Source organism: Mus caroli, unplaced genomic scaffold (assembly GCF_978045245.1).
Source record: "Mus caroli unplaced genomic scaffold, Mus_caroli_1 scaffold_15, whole genome shotgun sequence".
NCBI lineage: Eukaryota > Metazoa > Chordata > Mammalia > Rodentia > Muridae > Mus > Mus caroli.
The window spans coordinates 81,091,491-81,111,107 of NW_028227270.1; the positions used below are offsets into that span (position 1 = coordinate 81,091,491).

Genomic DNA, 19,617 nt, shown 5'->3' on the forward strand with positions numbered 1-19,617 from the left:
TTCTTTGAATCTGCATATGGGGTGACCACCATTAAACAAATAGGCACTAATATTTATTTGTATTAATTCAGAACAAACATTTATTTTGAGTGACATATGAATGTAGTTACTGTAACCTGGATTGTCCTCCTTCTAAATCAAGTGGCTGCCATGCAAAGATTTGTTTCTAAATTGGGGTGGGAGTACTTAATTCACGAAACTAACTGTGAGAGTGGCTTTGGGGCAGTTTCTGTGCACAAGGACTCAAACTGCTTAGTCATTAACGTCAATTGATGTGAAAAGAACAATGGAAAATTTCACTCATCAAATAAGCTTGGATCTGTTTTGCACCATTTGGGGTTTTCCAGCTTTCTGCAAACAACACAACATGAAACCTGCATCTGATTTCTCATCTCTTTGAAGAGGCAAAGCATTGATGGAGTAATTAGCGGAAGAGATCATGTACAGGATATTTTTGCTTGAGTGGTGTAGCAAGGTCTGTGTTTCATTTCCCATGGTGGAAAAGGAGTAAGGTATTCTGGGATTCTCTCATAAGAGACTTCAACCTCAACAGTATCTCTGTGTGTAACCAAGGCCCCCTGAAGGCTGTGTGTGCTTGTGCGTGCATGAGTGTGTGCATGTGTGTACGTGTGTGTGTGTGAATGCTGTTTCTTACTTCACTGTTCTTCATGTGTGTGATTGAAAGGCATGTTCAGTACAAAAGTGGGTGGCGGTTCACTTCTCCATGCAAAACACTCATGGAACTGTCAGCATGTGCATTGACACCTTGTTATTCTCTGAAGACCAAGAGGTCACTGCCATGTCCCTATTTGTTGATATTCTGTTGTCAGACTCCTGTTTCCATGACTTATCTTAACTGCCAGTGGCATGCTTGTCATTGTATCTGACAGTCTTCAGACAGCAGCAAGCTTTATTACATAAAATCTTTCGAATGTGCCCATGGATTCTACACTGTTCCGTTAAAGAATAAATTCTTTATTTTGAATTCTCATTTGTGTATAATGGTACTTAATGGTATGAAAATGAAGTAGTTCATTTTTGATAACAGATAAGCTTACTTTTTATCATGTTTGATTTTTTTGGTATGTGTATGTCTATGTGTGTGTGTCTGTGTGTATGTCTCTGTGTTTGTCTGTGTGTGTATGTATGTATGTACATGTATGTATGGTGGTGGTCAAAACACCTTTTAGGAGCTAACTCTTTTGTTCTATCATGTGGGTTCCAGGGACAAAGATCAGATTGTCAGGTTTGCTATCAAACTCCCTTACCCACCAAGCTATCTCACTGGTACCAATAAAAAGCCCGCTCTTAAGAATGTATGATTTTGTGGACAGGTGAGATAAGACAGAATATAATTTAGATTTTCAACCTGTTACAGAAAAACTAAACTTACTGTGTAGCTTAGCTATAAGCACGTAAGCATGTAGCTTAGTGATGTCTGTGTTCATATTGCTGTCATCTGACCTCAGGAATGTTTCATCTTGCAAAGCCTAAACTGTGACCCATTCTACAGCAGGAAAGGATTGGGTTTTTTGTTTGTTTGTTTGTTTTGTTTGTTTTTTTGGACACCATTCAATATTTCCTTCTCCTGACTTTAACTGCAATAGAAAAGTCACGTAGCAGAATCCTGTAGTTTCTGTCCTTTCATGACTGAATTATTCTATTTTAACTGTTCCCAAGGCTCATTCACACTGTAACATTGCCAGAGGTCCCTTATTTACTTAATGTTGTGCAACCCTTTATGGTATATTATCAGATCTCTGTCCATCATTCATTCAGCAGTGGGCATGTGTGTTGCTTTCATGTCTTGGCTGCTGAAGATGCTAGTACCATGCAGGGATGTGGATCTCACATCTCCGCTCTGTTTTCAGTCCCTCTGGGTAGAATTCATAATTGGGATTGTTGAGCCAGATGGTAATTACAGTTTTAATTTTGGTATTATATACACCATACTGTTTTCCATAGTAGTTTCCTGTTTTTATGTTCCAGTTAGGGCTTAAGAATTCTAATACCAGTGCCTGAGATTTTTTTGTTTTTGTTTTTGCTGTCTTCTTGGTCATGTTGTTTTTTTAAATGTCCTTGAGAGAAGGATATCTCATCCCTTTCATTTACAGTACCCTGACTCACATTTACCCACGTTGGCTTCAGTCATCCACTGTAACCAAAAAGAACATAAATGTGTTTGACTTCCAAATGTTTAGAAATCATTTCATTTAATTCTGTTCTTTGGGGGCTGGCGGGTATACTATAGGTCCTGAATTTACCCATGATTCTTTGTTTGCAGCTCCCCTTCAGGTGTAGATGGCTGTGGATCTGGAAGGTTGTCCAAGCACCTCCACTTCGCATTGATGGCCTTATTTTCAGAACTTGAATTAGCTCAATGGCAAAGTCAGAGCTTCTGGTACATCCTTCTGATGATGGCATCTCTCTGGTTCGTGAGGCTCTACCTGCATTACCTGGGCCAGTGGCTTTTCCTCTGGGTCCTCTCCACTCCAGTTACAAAGTAAGTGCTTTCCCTTGCAAGTCATGGGGATATATTTCCATCTTGCTAGGGAAAAGAAAAGTACTAAAATAAAGGCCTGATTTGAAGATATATAAAAAGTATTTCCCTGAGAGCAGGGGCTTTTATTATATTTGCAGTTTTAGGCTGTGTATACACAAATACTTAACTCATACATCAGTATTTATTTAAAATTCAGCACATTCAAATATGTCCTCATAACCTGAGCAAAATCCAAGGAGGAACTTGGCAAATATGTGTTTGTTCTGTTTTGATTTTATAGGAGTGACACAGGCTGAAGGTATTTCAGAAGTAATGTGGGTCTGTCTGATTTATCACCATACTCAGAAAAGCAAAGATTGCCTCTTCTACAAAATGATTGAATTCAAACAATTACTGAACTCAAGCCCAGACAGCTTCCTGGGCCATTATCCTGTGGGGGGGGGGGGGGGAATGTATTTTAAAGGTTGTCTCTCCATAAACACGATTCCGTAGACACTCGAGATAGACATAGATAACAACTCAAGTAAAATTAATTTTCTCAAATGTAGATGGTACATCTAGAAACACATATATGTGTATAAGTGGCATGGAGTTGCTCATGAAGAATTTTAAGACTTTATGTAAAGAAATGCCTATGTGTATGTATACACACAGAGGTTTTGATTCTCTTTTGAATTGGAGTAACTAAGATTGGGATATGTTGTCAGTGTGAAATTGATACGGGTATTTTTCTCTGTCTGTCTGTTTCTATATCTAACCAACTACCTACCTATCTATTATCTATCTATCTATTTATATTTATCTCTTTATGTGTCTCATATACATGATATATATTCAAAGTATATATGAGTATACACTATAAACATACACACACACACACATATACACACATATTTAGTTTCCAAAGTAGAAGATATAAATGAGCTAGCCTGAGCTAATTACTTATACTTTTACCCTTCATTAGTAATGGAAGCCTAGCTTTTGTTAGTTTTTAACTCAATAAGACAGTATAGAATATTGTGACAGTTCATTTTATTCAGTTTCTTAAGCATGGGGCTTGAAATATTATAACATTTGGGGGCCTATTACATAGATCCACAGTCCTGCCTCACACAGGAGATCCAAGGCACATCTCAGCCATGGGCTATAGCAGTAACAACAGCAATGCTGAGCACTAAGTTTGCCCTCACTCTGTCAGGTCCTATGCTAAGAAATCGATACCATTCTATTTTATATCCATGACAACACAAGAACAAAGCATCAACCTTTTTTTGAAGAATTAGTCAAGGAATGGATAAAACCTCTCTCCAGTGGAATTCTTGTGATTCAAGAGATGGGTGAACTGTATCCCACACAGTTTTTCCCAAGCCAAATTGAAGAGAGATCGTCACACGAACACAATTCTCACGTGGCAGGGACTGATGATGTCAACACCACACTGGAGGCGGCCTAAGTTCCTGGCTTGAGCTGTATTTAACCCACAGGGATGGGACTTATGATGTTAGCCCCTAGCTATGATATTTCAGTTGTTAGTGATGACTGTGTTTTTGATGTTGGAAGTTGGAAGTCACTCCAGAAAAGCCAGAAGCAAAATCAATAAGTGTCAGCCAAATTCTGAAGGCTCATTAGATTTACGTCTGTCTCTCAGTTTTTATAAGGCATTGACTCATTAGAAAGTTCACTAGTGTATTTTGCATTTAAAATTGGCTACTAAATATGTCCTGTGTACTTCAGAGAAGTTCCTGGTTTTCAGAAGGCACTATTGAGTGGCTTAAACAACATGCCCAATGTTTTAGTCCATCTATCTATCTATCTATCTATCTATCTATCTATCTATCTATCTATCTATCTATCTTGGAGATCAATGAACAGGGTAACTTGCATTTCCATGTTTATGAAATGTCCTGGTGGTGACCAGGAAAGATTGAAGACTTCTAACACTCAATTTCAGGTGTCATTTTGGGCCAAGGTTTTTCTTTGTCTTTCTTCCCACTCCCCGGAATTTGTAATAACGAAAGCTAAGCCCATGCACCCGTTGGTCGTTTGGGCACACTTAGCTTCCTCTAATTCTTGTTGGGTACCTCTGCTTTGCCCCCCACAGATTCCAGTTTCACTCCTACACTGTTGAGCTCTGCTACCTGACTTCTTCACTTCATGTCGGAGAAGAACTGGCTGTGATTGTACTGGGGCCCTTAGCTCTAAACACAATCACGTTCCCCTTGCTTCTGATCAGATGGGGCTGTCAGCTACTGTTTTCCTCCTGCCCAGATGCCTTGTCAAAGCTAATCATCACGATGGGACTATGGACAGTTCTAGACCCATTGGCAGTGTTTCTAGTGGATGCTTTCCTGGGGGTAAGTCAAATAAAATAACCAAGATATGAATCCCTGGCATGCTGTCCAGCTTAGTGCATGACTTGGTTCATGTGGGATGTTTCAATAATGATGTCGTTCAGGATTCATCCAGATCGGAAGTTATTACGCCTTGCTGCATAAGAAAAAAAAATCATGGATGCCTCATATAATTGATTCAAATTTAATTTGAACTAGTACAAATAAACACTTTAGAAATAAGTGGGGAAATCACTGAGAAGGGAAAATGCAAACTAACTCTCACATTTTGAAAATCATTCCTGTTGTCCTTTGTTTTTACATAAAAATAAAATCTTTGGTAGCTTTTTTTCAACACTAAAGATTTTTTTTTTACAGAAAGACTTCCGAGAAAAGCACTTCTACCATAGTTCTTTCGGTGTGACGGGCTGCCTATCTGCGTAGTTCACAGCCTTATGTAACAAATATAAAGGCGAGAGACGAGAGCTGCCTTAACATTTTGAAGTCATAACTTTTCAGAAGTCACCCCTCAGGCATTTGTTCCAACTTTTGTGATGGCTACAAAGTGACAAGCACATTTCACCTTAAAATACAGCCTGAGCGCTCTGAGGGATCCCCAGTGATGTACAAAGGTGTGTGAGGAAAATACAGGACAGGATCATAGTGATGGGGAAAGAGTTTGCACTTTTAGTCATTGTTGTACCGTTTCTTTGTTACATATGTGTGAAACTGAGTTAATGAGGTAAGTAGTCCTCTGTGTCACAGTTGAAAGAAATAGTGACATAGATTTTGATCACTTATCTGAGGTGACACATGTAGCTTATGCTGTAGTTACAACCAGGACTCAGATTCCTAAATTTTGAGACTGGTATTCCTTCTTTTGTATCAAAAATCTCACCTTAAAACTTTGAGCATCCATATGTTATTCCATTGCTGGCTCCTTGCAGGAAGGTCCAGGTGAGAGCAGAAAGGTCCCAGTCACTGGGGCTGAGTGGGATGGCGAGTGTCGAAGGCCCAAAAGAAACACACTGAGTTGGGAGTCTTGTCGAACAGGAACTCAACTTTATGGCATCAGCCTCTCACTTAATATAATAAGTTCAGAACATAAAGATGGGGATTCTTGGTGGGGTAAGATGACATAGGAAGCAGGGAAGGGTGACGGAGGGTATGACTGACAGTGCCAATATCAAAGCTCTACATCAGCAATGGCAGGGCATAGGCAGGGCCAAACAGGTCTTGCTGAGTCATCTCGTTACAGAAGTGTCTGAGACAGATCCTCAAAACTCGAGCCAGGCTTAGGCTTTCCCAAAAGGCCACAGAAATTTGAGCCAGGCTCAGGATTGTCCTCAAGGCCCAAACCAGGGCCAAAATGGGGCCCAACATCTTTGTGAAACTGAATATATGCTCTTTTTAATAAGAATTGTTGAGTCTAAATGAAATATTTATTTGGTATTGGATGTGTGTGAATTCTAATTTGATACAAAATTGTTATGGCTATTGATGTGAATTTATTTTATTGGCACACCCAAATCTCTAGTTGCTTTGAGTTTGTAAAGTATGCAAATTCTTAACTTATACTATTAATCATTTTTCCCATACTGGGGATCAAACCCAAGGCTCTACACATGGTAGAGAAACACTCTCCTGCTGGTATCTGAAATAGGTAGTTCCTAATCTTTATTTTGTACCAGGTCTTGGTGAAAACAAAGCTTTCTGGACCCCAAGTGACAGTTCTCTCGGGCTCTCATATTCTATGGCACCCCTTCTCAGACTTGACCATCTGTGAGCCTCAAGGTTGTCATTGTGGCTCATCAGGAAAGCCCATAATTCTGTAATCCTCATGGTCCTATGTGATGTCAGTGATGCTACTTCTCTAGACCACTTCCTAGGCCAGATGCTAGTAGATAGATACCTTGTCAACGGAGCCTTCTCTACCACTATTGTTTTCTAGGCTGAGCCTTTGCGCCCTGTGGATTGCTAGGATTAGGTTTCCTTGAGGCCCTGAATCCGCTGGTATATTATGAGAATTTTGAATATTTAAATGACCTCTGCTAGAAAAGCTTAGAGGTGGTGGTATGCAGTTATAGAAAAATACCATGTCAGTCATTTGCTGGAAATAACCCAGATGTCCCCCAACAGAGGAATGGATAAAGAAAATGTGGTACATTTACACAATGGAGTACTACTCAGCAATTAAAAACAATGAATTCATGAAATTCTTAGGCAAATGGATGCAACTGGAGTATATCATCCTGAGTGAGGTAACCCAATCACAAAAGAACACACATCATATACACTCATTGTAAGCGGATATTAGCCCAGAAACTTAGAATATCCAAGATACAATTTGCAAAACAAATGAAACTCAAGAAGGAGACCAAAGTGTGGATATTTCGCTCCTTCTTAGAATGGGGAACAAAATACCCATGGAAGGAGTTACAGTTTGGAGCTGAGATGGAAGGAAGGACCATCCAGAGACTGCCCCACCTGGGGATCCATCCCATAAACTACCACCAAACCCAGACACTGTTGCATATGCCATCAAGATTTTGTTGACAGGACCCTGATACAGCTCTCTCTTGTGAGTCTATGCCAATGCCTGGCAAATACAGAAGTGGATGCTCACAGTCATCTATTAGATGGAACACAGGGCCCCTAATGAAGGAGCTAGAGAAAGTACCCAAGGAGCTAAAGGGGGTCTGCAACCCTATAGGAGGAACAGTTGAACCAACAGGTACCCCCCAGAGCTGTGTCTCAAGTTGCATATGTAGCAGAGGATGGCCTAGATGGCCACAAATGGAAGGAGAGGCCCTTGGTATTGTGAAGATCATATGCCCCAGTACAGGGCAATGCCAGGGCCAGGAAGCAGGAGTGGGTGGGTTGGGGAGCAGAGCGGGGGGAAAGGGGGGGCGGAGAGTATAGGGGACTTTGGAGATAGCATTTGAAATGTAAATGAAGAAAATATCTAATAAAAAAAAAAGAATTGAAGTCACAAAAGAAAAAAAAAGTACACAGTATTAGCCCATGGGTATGTTCAGTTCATCCTGCTGCTGTGGACCAGAAGTGTGTGTATTTGTAATGCAATCTTCTTCTGTTTGCATGGGCCAGATGTGACAGCTTCCTGACTGCTCCATAGCATTATCCATCTTGCTGACATGGTGCAAGAGGGAACTATGTGAGCCAGTAGTGTGCTCTGTACTTCATCTCTAGTTCCTTTAACCATAGCAGCGACCCTCACTGTGACTCTAAGTGGAATTTGTGATTCTGGGTGGACTAAGCTAGATGCAGCTGGATTCTGTTCACAGTCTCACTTCAGAGTCTCCAGACAGTCAAGGAAAAGACTGTATTGTCAAGCCTGATTGAACAGGAGATGTAAAGACACCATCTGCATGATGGGAAAGCCATATTCTGAGGTAGCTCACAATCTCTCCCAAAGGCCTGATTGGCATATCCAACAGGCATAGTTCCCATGCTAAACTTGACTTCAATGTCACAGGGGAAGTCAACTGAGGAGGATAAGCAGCTGTCCTTGATTATCCTCTGAGACCTTCTCAGAACGAGTGTCTGCAGCCCTTGGGGAATGGCCTTCCTTAGTCCAATCAGCTCCCTTAGGCAGAGGAAAAGCCAACCCGTCCACTGTATGCAAGGCAGCTGATGAAGAGAGCATACATAATAGACTCTGATGTCTCTGATGAAATCTATAGGAAGGCAGCCTCCAGTATGTCCATCTCAGAATGGCCTTATCCTGAAGAAGCTGACAGGAATGGTACAGGATGAATCTAGTGTGTTTTTTCCAGTTGCAAAGGGAATATATATATATATATATATATGTTCCATTTCCACATATCAGCTCCCCAACTAGTATCTTTGAGCTTTCAGAAGTTTTCATCTACTTTTGTTACTTTTCCTCAGGATGTAAATGCCTCCCAGTAGACCCCATGTCCTGACATTGTTTCCCTAGGTACCATATTTCCAATTCATAATTTTTGGAAGCCCAATCAAATTATAATGCTTCCTTAGAAATGTATGGAGTGGAGGAGAAAAAAAATCACAGAGTTGAAGTCACAGGGAGCTGTTCTCTGGTCCTTGGTCTGCTATTTGTGATCTATATGACATTGGATAACATAGTTAAACATTTCAGCCTTCAATTTACACATAAGCACTGTGCAAAATATCAATGCATACCAAAAGTATCACTCACCACATTCATCTCCCAATATTGTTGTGTAAAACAAATGAGATTCTAAGTGGGAATAAAATTTGATGAATTCACATATTTCACAAATGAATAATGATGCAAAGGGCATAATGAGGTGAAGCGGCTCAACACACAATGTAAGAACACCATTCTGTTGGTTCAGACAAGAACTCACACTCTACCTAGGGAATGAAAAGCACACAGACATGGTAGGTGTGTTGAGAGAAGAATGACATTTCAGGTCCCTGTCTCTTTTCTTCAAATCATTTAGGTCTTTGCTAAAGAAGTAACACCTTTGACAGATAGTAAAAAACACACTTGACCCTCCCATTACAGTTCAGATCTTGCGTGTTCTCCATAGGCCCACATTTTGAAAGCATGGTTTTCCCAGTCCGAGTGCAAACAGGAGGAGGGTATGGAACCTTTGGAAAGTGGAGCCCAGGGGAGGGAGTTAGAACATTTGGAGACATGCTTTTGGAAGGGTTAAGTGGGGCCCTTATTCCTTTTCTCTAACTTTCTCCTGGGCACCATGAGATCAGCAAGCTTGATCGAGCATTTGCTTCCTGTCACGTGGTGCTCCCTCTTCTCAGGCCTCAAAGGGACAGATCCTGTTGACTCTGGTCAGAAGTCCTGAAATCCTGAGCTAGAATAAGACTTCCTATCTTCCAATTGCATAGCACTTTGTATCTTTGTAATTTGTAATTGTGCCAGTAGGCTATTGTACCTCTGCTGCTTTTAAAACAATTTTTTTCTTGTAATGTTCCTTCACCATATGCTATTTAAACTTTCCTGGAATATTCTTTTTGCTGTGCAGTGCTGAAGACTGACAAGGTCTTGAGCAAGCCGGTGCAAGTGCTCCATTGCCGAGCTACACACTACCTTCTTGTGTCTTTTATGTTTGAGATGAAAGGCTTATGGAATGGTCCTGATTGACCCTGCACTTACTTTGTAGTGTGGTCAGACTCTGAACTTGACATGCCTCTTCCGAGTAGCTGAGATGTAGACCTGCAACACAAGCTTGTCTGTATTATCCAGCATTATACACATGCTTATTATCAACCCCACCCACTTAAAAGAGAAACACAAGAGCCTCGTGTCTTATGTAACTTTATTTTCTCTTGTTCGAACAGAAGAGCAACTAAGAGGTATTCAATGGGTGAGAATCAAATGAATGATTGGCACCTGCCATTCAAATTATATTGTTGAATTCAAACATATACCATGTCTTCTTGATGTTTCCCCAGTCGGTCCTTTTGTCTATTTCTTTATCATTAAGAAAGCAGACAGAGCAACAGGAGAGGAGACATGCTTGACAGCTGCTACTCAGTGGTAGCACTGGTCCCCCCCTTTGCCAGGCAGAATGATTAACAAACACGGAGTGTATAGTAGAAGCTTTGGTGTGGTAAAGAAACAGATAGTTGATTGTCAGGACTTCAGAAATCTAGTCATTGCCCAATTACCAAAAGGTATTTTGGGTGCAGGGAAAATACAAATTATCCTGTCTAGTCTTCAGTTTCCTTCTCACATATGTGATTTGGATTAGCTACTTTTAAGAGAGCCCTTTTAAACTATATTTACATAATTGCCAGTTTAAGCACTAAAGAAATGGTTCTCCCTCTCAGCTTGAAGAAGAGATTCCTACTTTAGAATGCTCATGGCTTCTACCTGATATCAGGGGAACCACATTTAAGGGACATTCATGCTCCATACAATTCAGTGGTCAATGATGTCATATGATGACAATGTAGGTTCTTTACAATACAGAATTGTCTTTAAAGACCTCATTTCTTTGCATTTATTTATAATCCAGTAAGGAATATGTGTTTCCTCCTCTCAAATCAGGGCATGTTTTTTAAATTAACCTAATGTAAACTTTAGGTTTCAAGCTCACATGAAATAGCCTGGGACCTTTTTGTTATATGTTTCTAAAATGAGCCATCCCTTTTAAGCATAGCACAAATTAAATTCCTATCAAATCTGCTTCAGAAATAAAGGAATCTTTCCACCATCACATTTAATTTCTTTATATCTTGTGCTCATTAAATTCACGAGTTAATAGCACATAAATAAAACATGCCTTTTGCTTCACGAATTACACGTCAAGTGCATGCACGTTCCAGCCTTGCAAGGCAAAATGAGAAAAATCTGCTAAACCAAGCACGCAAAACCCACCCTATTTCCTCTTTCTTTGTGCAATTTTCAATACTTACAAGATTTAATTTAGAAACAAATTATGGTACCTTAGAGTTTCATGTCCTTAATCTGACATGACGATGTCTCTGTCTTTATTTCAATCTATGCCTCCCATTCTCAGCGACTTGCACATAATGGGGAGACACCTATTGCAGATGCAGCTAAACTCTACTGGATGTTCCTGAGAACCAAGCAACCAGCCGTCCTCGGTGCTCTGATCACATTGGTAGTTTACACTCTGCTGTTTGTCATCTCCTCCTTGATTTTGTACTTGTATTGCCTCAGGTAAGGTGCTTCTATTACTATGCTCTTTAGCTTCTAGTCCTGAAGTTGAGCCGTAATGGAGGGGAGGCAGGAAGGAAAGTGGAAGGGAGGGAGGGATGAATGGATGGAGGGAGGAAGAGAGAAGAGATTAGAAACATCTAACTCTTCAGGCAGAATTTCCCCTGGTTATGTACAATTCTTTACATGATAAAAAAAAGCAGGAAAGATGACTTGACTTTGGGAGAAAGGGCCCAATTTAGCTGAGGATTATTGTTCTCATTTTTTTCCAGGTAATGGAGTAATAGAAACAAAGAGTAATTCCTTGACATACAAAGATATTCTAGGAAAGTCACTGATGATTCTTTTTCCCCTTCCATTTTTCTTTCTTTTCCTACTTCTCTTCTGCTCACAAATTGCCAAGAGTAGAATAATCACCTAGCTTTTGTTATAAGTATTCCGATGATCTGGTTTTGCTAGGTTATCAATTCAGCAAGCAAAGTGTCTGTGTCTGTGTGTCTGTGTGTGTGCACATATGTGTATGAAAGCACTATAAAACAAATGAATATAAAGAAGAAAAATGCTAGGGAACCTTTTTATCTGACAGCTATTTTCTAGTGTTGTGAAGATACTCTTCAACTGAATAACTTGCTCTGAAGCTCCTTTCAAGCCATATGAAGTGTCTATTTGACTTCTGGCATCAATTCAAATCTATGAAGTTATTGCTATGATAAAGCTCATGAAGTTACCCCTTTGGCTTTCTCTATTTTTATAGATTTAGTTATAAAAAATGTCCATTTTGCATGGATATTTGTGCATGGTATAAAATTCAGGACTATTTACCTGCTCTGTTATTGAGAATCCAGCCACTTCACCAGTATATAATAAAGAAGCCTATCTTTCCCTGACATGTTGTGTCAGACATTGGAAAGATCAGCTATGTTGCTGGTCCTTTGAGCCAGAGGAGACAGGAACAACACGGACACCAAGTCGGGTTCACGCAATGGCTTCTTTACTTATTCTCCTTCTTCGTTTCTCCTCTTACAGCAAGCGCTATTTTTAAAACAACTTCACTTACAACAGCTTCTCTCTACAACTAGCTTCTACTTAGGGCAAGGGCTAAACAACAAAAATTCCTATACTGCGCCGACTGACCTCATCTAGCTTCATCCCACCTCATCCAATCAGAATTCACACACGCTCCAGGCATGAGCTCAGGTCAGTCACTGATAGGCTGACAGGTCCGGATCATGAGGAACAGTCCAGTCTGGCAGGCAGCCCACACATGCAGCCTCACTGTGCATGATTGGGCAAGGCAGTAAACATCTTGGCCCATGTAGCTGCACCCGCTTCCAGCATCTCCCCCTTTTTGTTTTATTAGTGGCTCTGGGATCAGCATTTGTCTTAGGTTGCCCCCATCTGTGCCACATCCTTACCCGTCATGGGAGTGACAAACTCACTTTCGCCATCCTGTCTTAGGTTGGTATGCGCACATGAGGGTCTTACCTGTCATTGATTACTGATCCAGCATGTTGAGCCAACATTGGGGGGATGTTCGTGCTTCCAAGGCTGCCATAGCCTGCACTAAGGCTCGTTTATCAGCCCTGTGCCGCCTTTGCATACATGCCATCCACCAAAGCATTCCTCCACACACAACAGTCAGCAGGAGCACTCAAAAGGCCATCCCTCCCCAATTGTTTAAGAATCCCACAGTTCCCTGGATGATCTCCATCCACTGCTTTGCAGTTGCAATCTCCACACGGGTGTTGTTCACGGCAACAATCGATGCTCACAATTCCTTCATCTTTGTGTTGAGATCATGACTCCAATTTCCTAGCAGCATCGCACCAATTGCATGCAACAGATTTGCAGCTCTGGAAAAATTCTGATACTGAACAGAGGTTACACACATTCCTGACATATGAGTAATGCAGGAAGCAAATACTAACTGCTCCAAAATATTCATCTGTTCCTGCAACCAATCCACTCTTTGGTTAACCATAAGGATACCAGCTTTCAAATTTGTATTCCAGTGGAGCCGAAGCCCCGATTTCCTCTTTTCAGTCCCCTTGAAGGGAAGCTAGCATGGTGACTAGGCAAAAGCAAAATTTGAGCAATTCTATCTCCAGGGGAAATGGCAGACACCCCTCTGGGGGAGGAAAGCATGATCTTATTTTGTGAACACCTTATTACTTTCAAAACACAGAAGTACATAAAGAAAAACCTTTTATTCAAACTTGGCTATATTCTGTTCTATACCCCCATACCACACTGCCTTCTGTTCCCTGCCTGTTCACTAAATGTCTTTTCCATATCTTTCCAATGCTTACTGAAATACAGATTTTATAGACATAAATTTGTAACATATTTACATAGAGCATACATATGCATACCTAGGAACTTTAAGTGTTTTTATCTTACACAAAACAATGGTCCCTTTCATAGTGTTGTTTTCCTTCTAATACTATTGGCTAGTCCTCCAATCCGCTATATAAGACCATCTTTTCTCTTTTTCTTTCATTTAAAGCATTCTCCTTTAATAGCTCAAGTTTCTACTACTGAGTCTTCAGGAGCTTTCCTGCAGGTTGCAATGTTTTATCTTTGAGAAAATTGCTCAAAAAGTACCTAACCTTAATTCTTACTGCCTTTATCAGAGTTTCCTTCAATCTTTGTACAACCTTCCACTCTAGGGGTTCATGTACCATTGCCCCTGTTGGTCCTGAAATACTGGGAAGGCCTCTGCAATGGCGGGCACATTTTTCCAGACTTTTGCATGAAGACTATGCTTTCCCCTTTTGTCTCCCTCATCTTTATGGGGGGAGAAGAAGGCAACAGAGGGGCTCATGGTTTGGGTGGCCTACAGCCCCTCAACCTCCAGCAGAACATCTGACTACAGACGTCACTGTCACTATCAGTCCCGTTGCTGTCACTAGTAGACCCTTCAGAGCTAGATTCCTTCTTCTCTTTCTTATCTTTGGTTTGTTGTCTAAGCTGTTTAGGTTTTCAGCGGCTAGCTTGAGAAGCAATCTCCTTAGCCTCCTCAAGCACCGCTGCTCCTTCCTCTATTTCAGCATTGTACTTTCCACTGGCATCCCTCAAGCATGCCCAGACCAAGTTCCAGATGGCTAACATTTTTACTTTCATTTTAGTTGCAGTTGAACCCATATCATTTAAATTCCCTCCGTCTCTATATCTGAGATCCTTAGTGCTCGTCCCCTTTTTTTCTGGGGAACCTATCAGGCCTATGCTTTCTTTAGTTGCTGAAATTCCCTTTGTCTCTATTCCTGAGAACCTTAATGCTTCATCTCTATACCTGAGAACCTTAATGCATTGTCCCTTTTTTCCTGGGAACCTTACCTTCTTCTCTATACCTGAGAACCTTAAAGCTTCGTCCCTTTTTTCCTGGGAACCTTGCTGATTTTCTCCTTCATGAAGAGAGACAATCACTTCAAAAATCTCCAAAAAGAAACTGAGCTTAGATCCACCAACCTTCCACCAAGGTGTTGTTCTCTCTAACAGAATAAGTTTACTTTTCAACAACCTTCTGGTGATTTAATTATAATTCCTTGCTGGGTTTAGTGACTTGTCTACCTACATTCTTTAGCCATTTCCACTGGCCATATGTCTGCCAGGCACTGTAATGGTCTCAGTCTATAGTAGTCCATTTTCAAGTCTCTGAGGTTACCTGTCCGTACTATCTATGCAAGTCCCATTTTTAAAATGTAAAGCTGCCTGGTCTATAATTTAGATCACTTTGGACATTTGCCTCTGCTCTGCTCTGCTTCTCCTGTCTGGCCTTGTTATACCTATCCTATCTATTTGACTTGTCTACTAAAATCTGAATGCCCTCCATTTGGAAACTGCATTTTCTTTCGATGTGATTTGATCAGAAGAAAGACAAAAGCATGCATGACATCAGGCAAAAAGAAGAAGTAAAAAGTGACACAGGTTTGATGAAATATGAAACATATTCTTTGTTGAGTCAAAATATTGTAACATGGCAAGAGTACTCGGATGAGGTTAGGTTGATAATGTGCTCACAAATCTCATGGCTAGAGGATTTTATTTTATTTATTTTATTTTATTTTATTTTATTTTTGGTCCATGCTACAGAGTTTGTACTCTTCTGTGGAAAGATGAAGACAATGAGGGATGTTAAATAATTTTCATCTCAGGAAGATCATTCCACTAGTAGAAATGGAGTTGGATTTAATGGGTGGCAGATGGACAGCAAGAAAAGCTCACCAGAAAGCCACTGTAATTATGTGAACAAAGGATAGTCAAATCTTAACCAAAATCTATGGCAATAGAATGGAAGGTAGCGGTGTGCTTATGAGATGGCTAAGGATCATAACAGAGTGGGGAGGGGGTCTCTAAGTTGAAGGTAGGGAGTGATGAAGAGGATGTTATTTCATATAACTTCAGCTTTTAGATTGAGCAGATGTGGGTTAGCTACAGCAAGCTGTCCACAAAGCATAGATTGCTAATAAATAGGAAGTAAATGGTTATGGGAGTTAAAATATGAGTTGAATTTCCATTCTGGTTGACTGTGTTTTGAAGGAATTTTCATTTCTGTGTGTGTGTGTGTGTGTGTGTGTGTGTGTGTGTGTGTGTGTGTGTGTGTATGTGTGTGTGTGTTTGTGGGTGTGTATGTGTGTGTGTTTGTGTGTGTGTGTGTGTGTGTGTGTGTGTGTGTGTTTATGTGTGTGTAGGTACTTCTAGAGACCAGAAGACTATGTCTGATCCCCTGGAGCTGGAGTTACAGGCCATTGTGAGATGGCTAATGTAGGTGCTGGGAACTGAACTTTCTGCAAGAAACACAACTCTTTTTAACCATTGAATCATCTCTTCAACCTCCACGTTGAGGTATTTCGATGTTTCTAAGGGAACATGTCCTATAAGTACTTATGGAGATAAAGGGCAACTTTAACTATGGATTTGCCTTATTGATGCCTTGAGTTTCAATGCATGGCAGGAAGTACATTAGACTGCAGGAGATGTATGCAACACAGAATAGTAAGTAGCACATGGCCAGTATTTGCTTACTTTTCATTTACTTACAAATCTGTACACAAATGAAATGTAGTTAGAAAAAGAAGCCCGTTATATATGGAATAAAATTTGAATCTATTTCTATGTAGAAATCAAATTTCCACAAGGAAGAACACTTTTGAGAACACCCAAGCAAAGCAGATGACTAAAGTCTCTGAAGGCACAGCTATTGCACAGGTGTAGATAACTTTCCATGTTGTAGACAGATGTTGGCTTATGATGTGGAGGAGAGTAGGGCCCTGGTGAATTGCAGATGTTTGGAACAGGGTACAGAGGGGATTCTCATATGATAGTCATTGCTTGAAGAGTGAAGTCCTTGCTTGAGTTTCTTTTCAGTGGACAGATCATCCCGATGTGGCCCTTACCTCACTCACATAGCTTAACTAGAAACCTCAGTTCTTCAGAGTAAATTGTATTGTTTTGACCCAGGGCTGGTTTATATTTTGACATGTCATAAGGGGTATATGTCATCTTTTTAGGGCACTTACTTTCCTTGGAAAAAAAAGAAGTCTTCACTGTTAATTCAGTTTCCATTTGGACACCCACTTGTAGTGTGGCCCCAAGCAAAGTTCTTTACTTACTCAATGATGAGAGTTTTTCTTGTATAACATGGTGAAATATAACACTCAAGCATGGATTTTGTTAGAGGATTCACATGAACAATAACTATACTATTTAAAATGAGTATGGTTTCCAAAACGTTAAAGAAATAAGAGCATAGGTCATGAAATTTATACATCTGTGATTCAAAAAAAGTACAAGAGAGTATTATACATCATTTCTTCCTGCCTCAATGAATCTCTTCTCAGCTAAAATATTTAGAGCTACATTCTTCACTTGCCACCTACAATTGAATAATATAGATTATTTGTGAAATATGAAAAAGTTAGCACAGAATTTATCCACCCAATAAGTTGAATTTGATTTGATATCAAAGGACAAAGATATCTAAAGCCTTGTAGAGAAGTAAACCTCAGAGGAGAGGGAAACTCAGTAACAGGTGGAAATTGATAAGGGGGAGGTAAGATGGATGTGTTATGTGCATATTATAGGTAATTAGTCTGGAAGAATTTATCTCCATGAACTTTAGTGTATTTCCTTAACCCTAGTCTTTATTGGCCTCTATGCCTAACTTAGTATATTAGAACTAGGCATGCTCAGAAATTCCAAGTAGGACTTTATTTCTATTTTAGATGCTAATATTTTAGAATAAATAAGTCAACTCAATGCATCAGCTCAACAATCTCTCTTTGACCCATTTCAAAAATATCTTTCTCTGTGATGGCCTGGTGTTGGGTAGACCAGCTCTCCGAAGGAAGCACTGCCTACAGCAGATACATTCAGTGAATAAAGTCGAGATTTTTTATTTTTGTTTTTGTGTTCTGACAGATTTAGTAAAGAGATGTAGAAATCATAAGAGCTTATCTTAGTGAAAAATGCCAGGGAAGATTTGTGCATCCTGATTGATGAGGGCTGACATCTAGCCAATATACACAGGCAATGATCATGGTACAGGGATGTCAACACAATACTGATAAACAGGTAGACTTGTAGGAACACAAAGGATGCTGGCTGTTAACAGAGAATTTGGTTTAGCTCTGGGCACTGGAAACTCTTCATAATGGGAACTGGACCCTGCTGAGATTGGCTGACTAGCTCTTGTTGCTCCAGGAGTCTGGCTAATTTGTTACTGAAGGGTTTCAGTGCTGAGAGAATTCCCATTCCCCATGGTTCTGATGAAAGAGTTGACCAAACAAAGATATTGCCTCTGCACAAGACTCTTAAGAATAAGTATACTTATTTGGGCTTGATTTTATAACTTAAAAAAAAACATGTGTGGGTTTTTAAAAAATGTTTTTTTCCTTATTATTGAAAGAATCACTGCTATGTGGAAACTGTTAAAAAGAATTAAAAAAGTAAAGGCCACACTAGTTTGATCATCTAGACAAAGAAAGTACTGTTAAACTTGGTATATTTACTTCCCTCCTTTATATCCTGTTTGTTTAATTTTACAAAGTTGTATGTGCACCATAAGAACAGATTAGGTATTGTTTCCCTTTAAAGTATGATAAAAACAATTTGACTTTCTTTATGCCGTTCTTAAACATTTAATGTCCATACAATCTTGCACAGCATGCTGTATGTGAAGTATACAGTATATAAATATATTTATTGTTGGGTGACAGATAGCTTCACATTTTTTTTCTGCATCTTATAAATAATTCTGATGGGCCTCTGAAAGCACAAGACCTTATCCACATTGAAATTATTCTTTGAATAGAACCCTAAATCTACACATAGGGTTTGAGAAGGTGGAATGAACTGAAGATAACTATAATGAAATGGTGATATAGGATATTGTCAAGGACATATGTTTCCACAGCAAATGAAGAGACATAGAGAGCTTGAACATAGTGTGTCACACAATGCTTATGGAAGGACCAGAACCCCGTTGTTTTTCTAAGTGTGCATTCCGTTCTTGACTACCTAATCTTGATGTACTTATTACTGACCCATCTCATTCCTGTCTTCTTGTGAAATGCTCTTTAAACCTTCCCCTTTTCTTTCCTCTAAAGACCATTTGAGTGCATTTGCTCACTCAGTTATGACTTCCACATATCAGAACAGTGTTAACCTCTTCATTAGAGTTTCAGCAGATAATTCCTACATTTCCTAATTGCCTTACAATTTGAAATCGACTTCTCAAATAAAGATATTTAGTCAAGTGTAGTCATGCACACCTGTAAGTCCATCACTAGAGAAGCTCAAGCAAGAGTTATTGATGTTAGTTCAAGGCCAGCTTCACCTACATAGTATCTGAGCAGCCGAAAATAAAAAACCAGACCCTGTCTACAAAGAGGCAGGCAAAACACAAAATTCACCACGAGCAAAGCACTTTTTTTTTTGCACAAATGTTATAATTTACTCAAGTAGCTCAAATTTTAAAAATAACTTGTCATGAAAACATTTACAACTGTTTTCTTCCTTTTTATGCAGTTTGATATGTTAAAATTGAACTTCTTATTGTAGGCCACATACACTTCATTTTGTGTGGATCATCAGTAGATAAGCAGAATGTC

At 39.8% G+C, this 19,617-nt stretch overlaps 1 protein-coding gene across 1 annotated transcript in view; it reads left to right on the top strand.

Moving 5' to 3' along the window:
• The window catches only part of LOC110308510 (uncharacterized), a gene marked incomplete at its 5' end in the record, with an annotated part of 288,808 nt that overhangs the window by 181,684 nt on the left and 87,507 nt on the right, over positions 1 to 19,617 (top strand). The window contains 3 exon segments of the mRNA XM_021180950.2: positions 2,285 to 2,503; positions 4,605 to 4,857; positions 11,346 to 11,509. Coding sequence (XP_021036609.2) covers positions 2,285 to 2,503; positions 4,605 to 4,857; positions 11,346 to 11,509 — 636 coding nt within the window.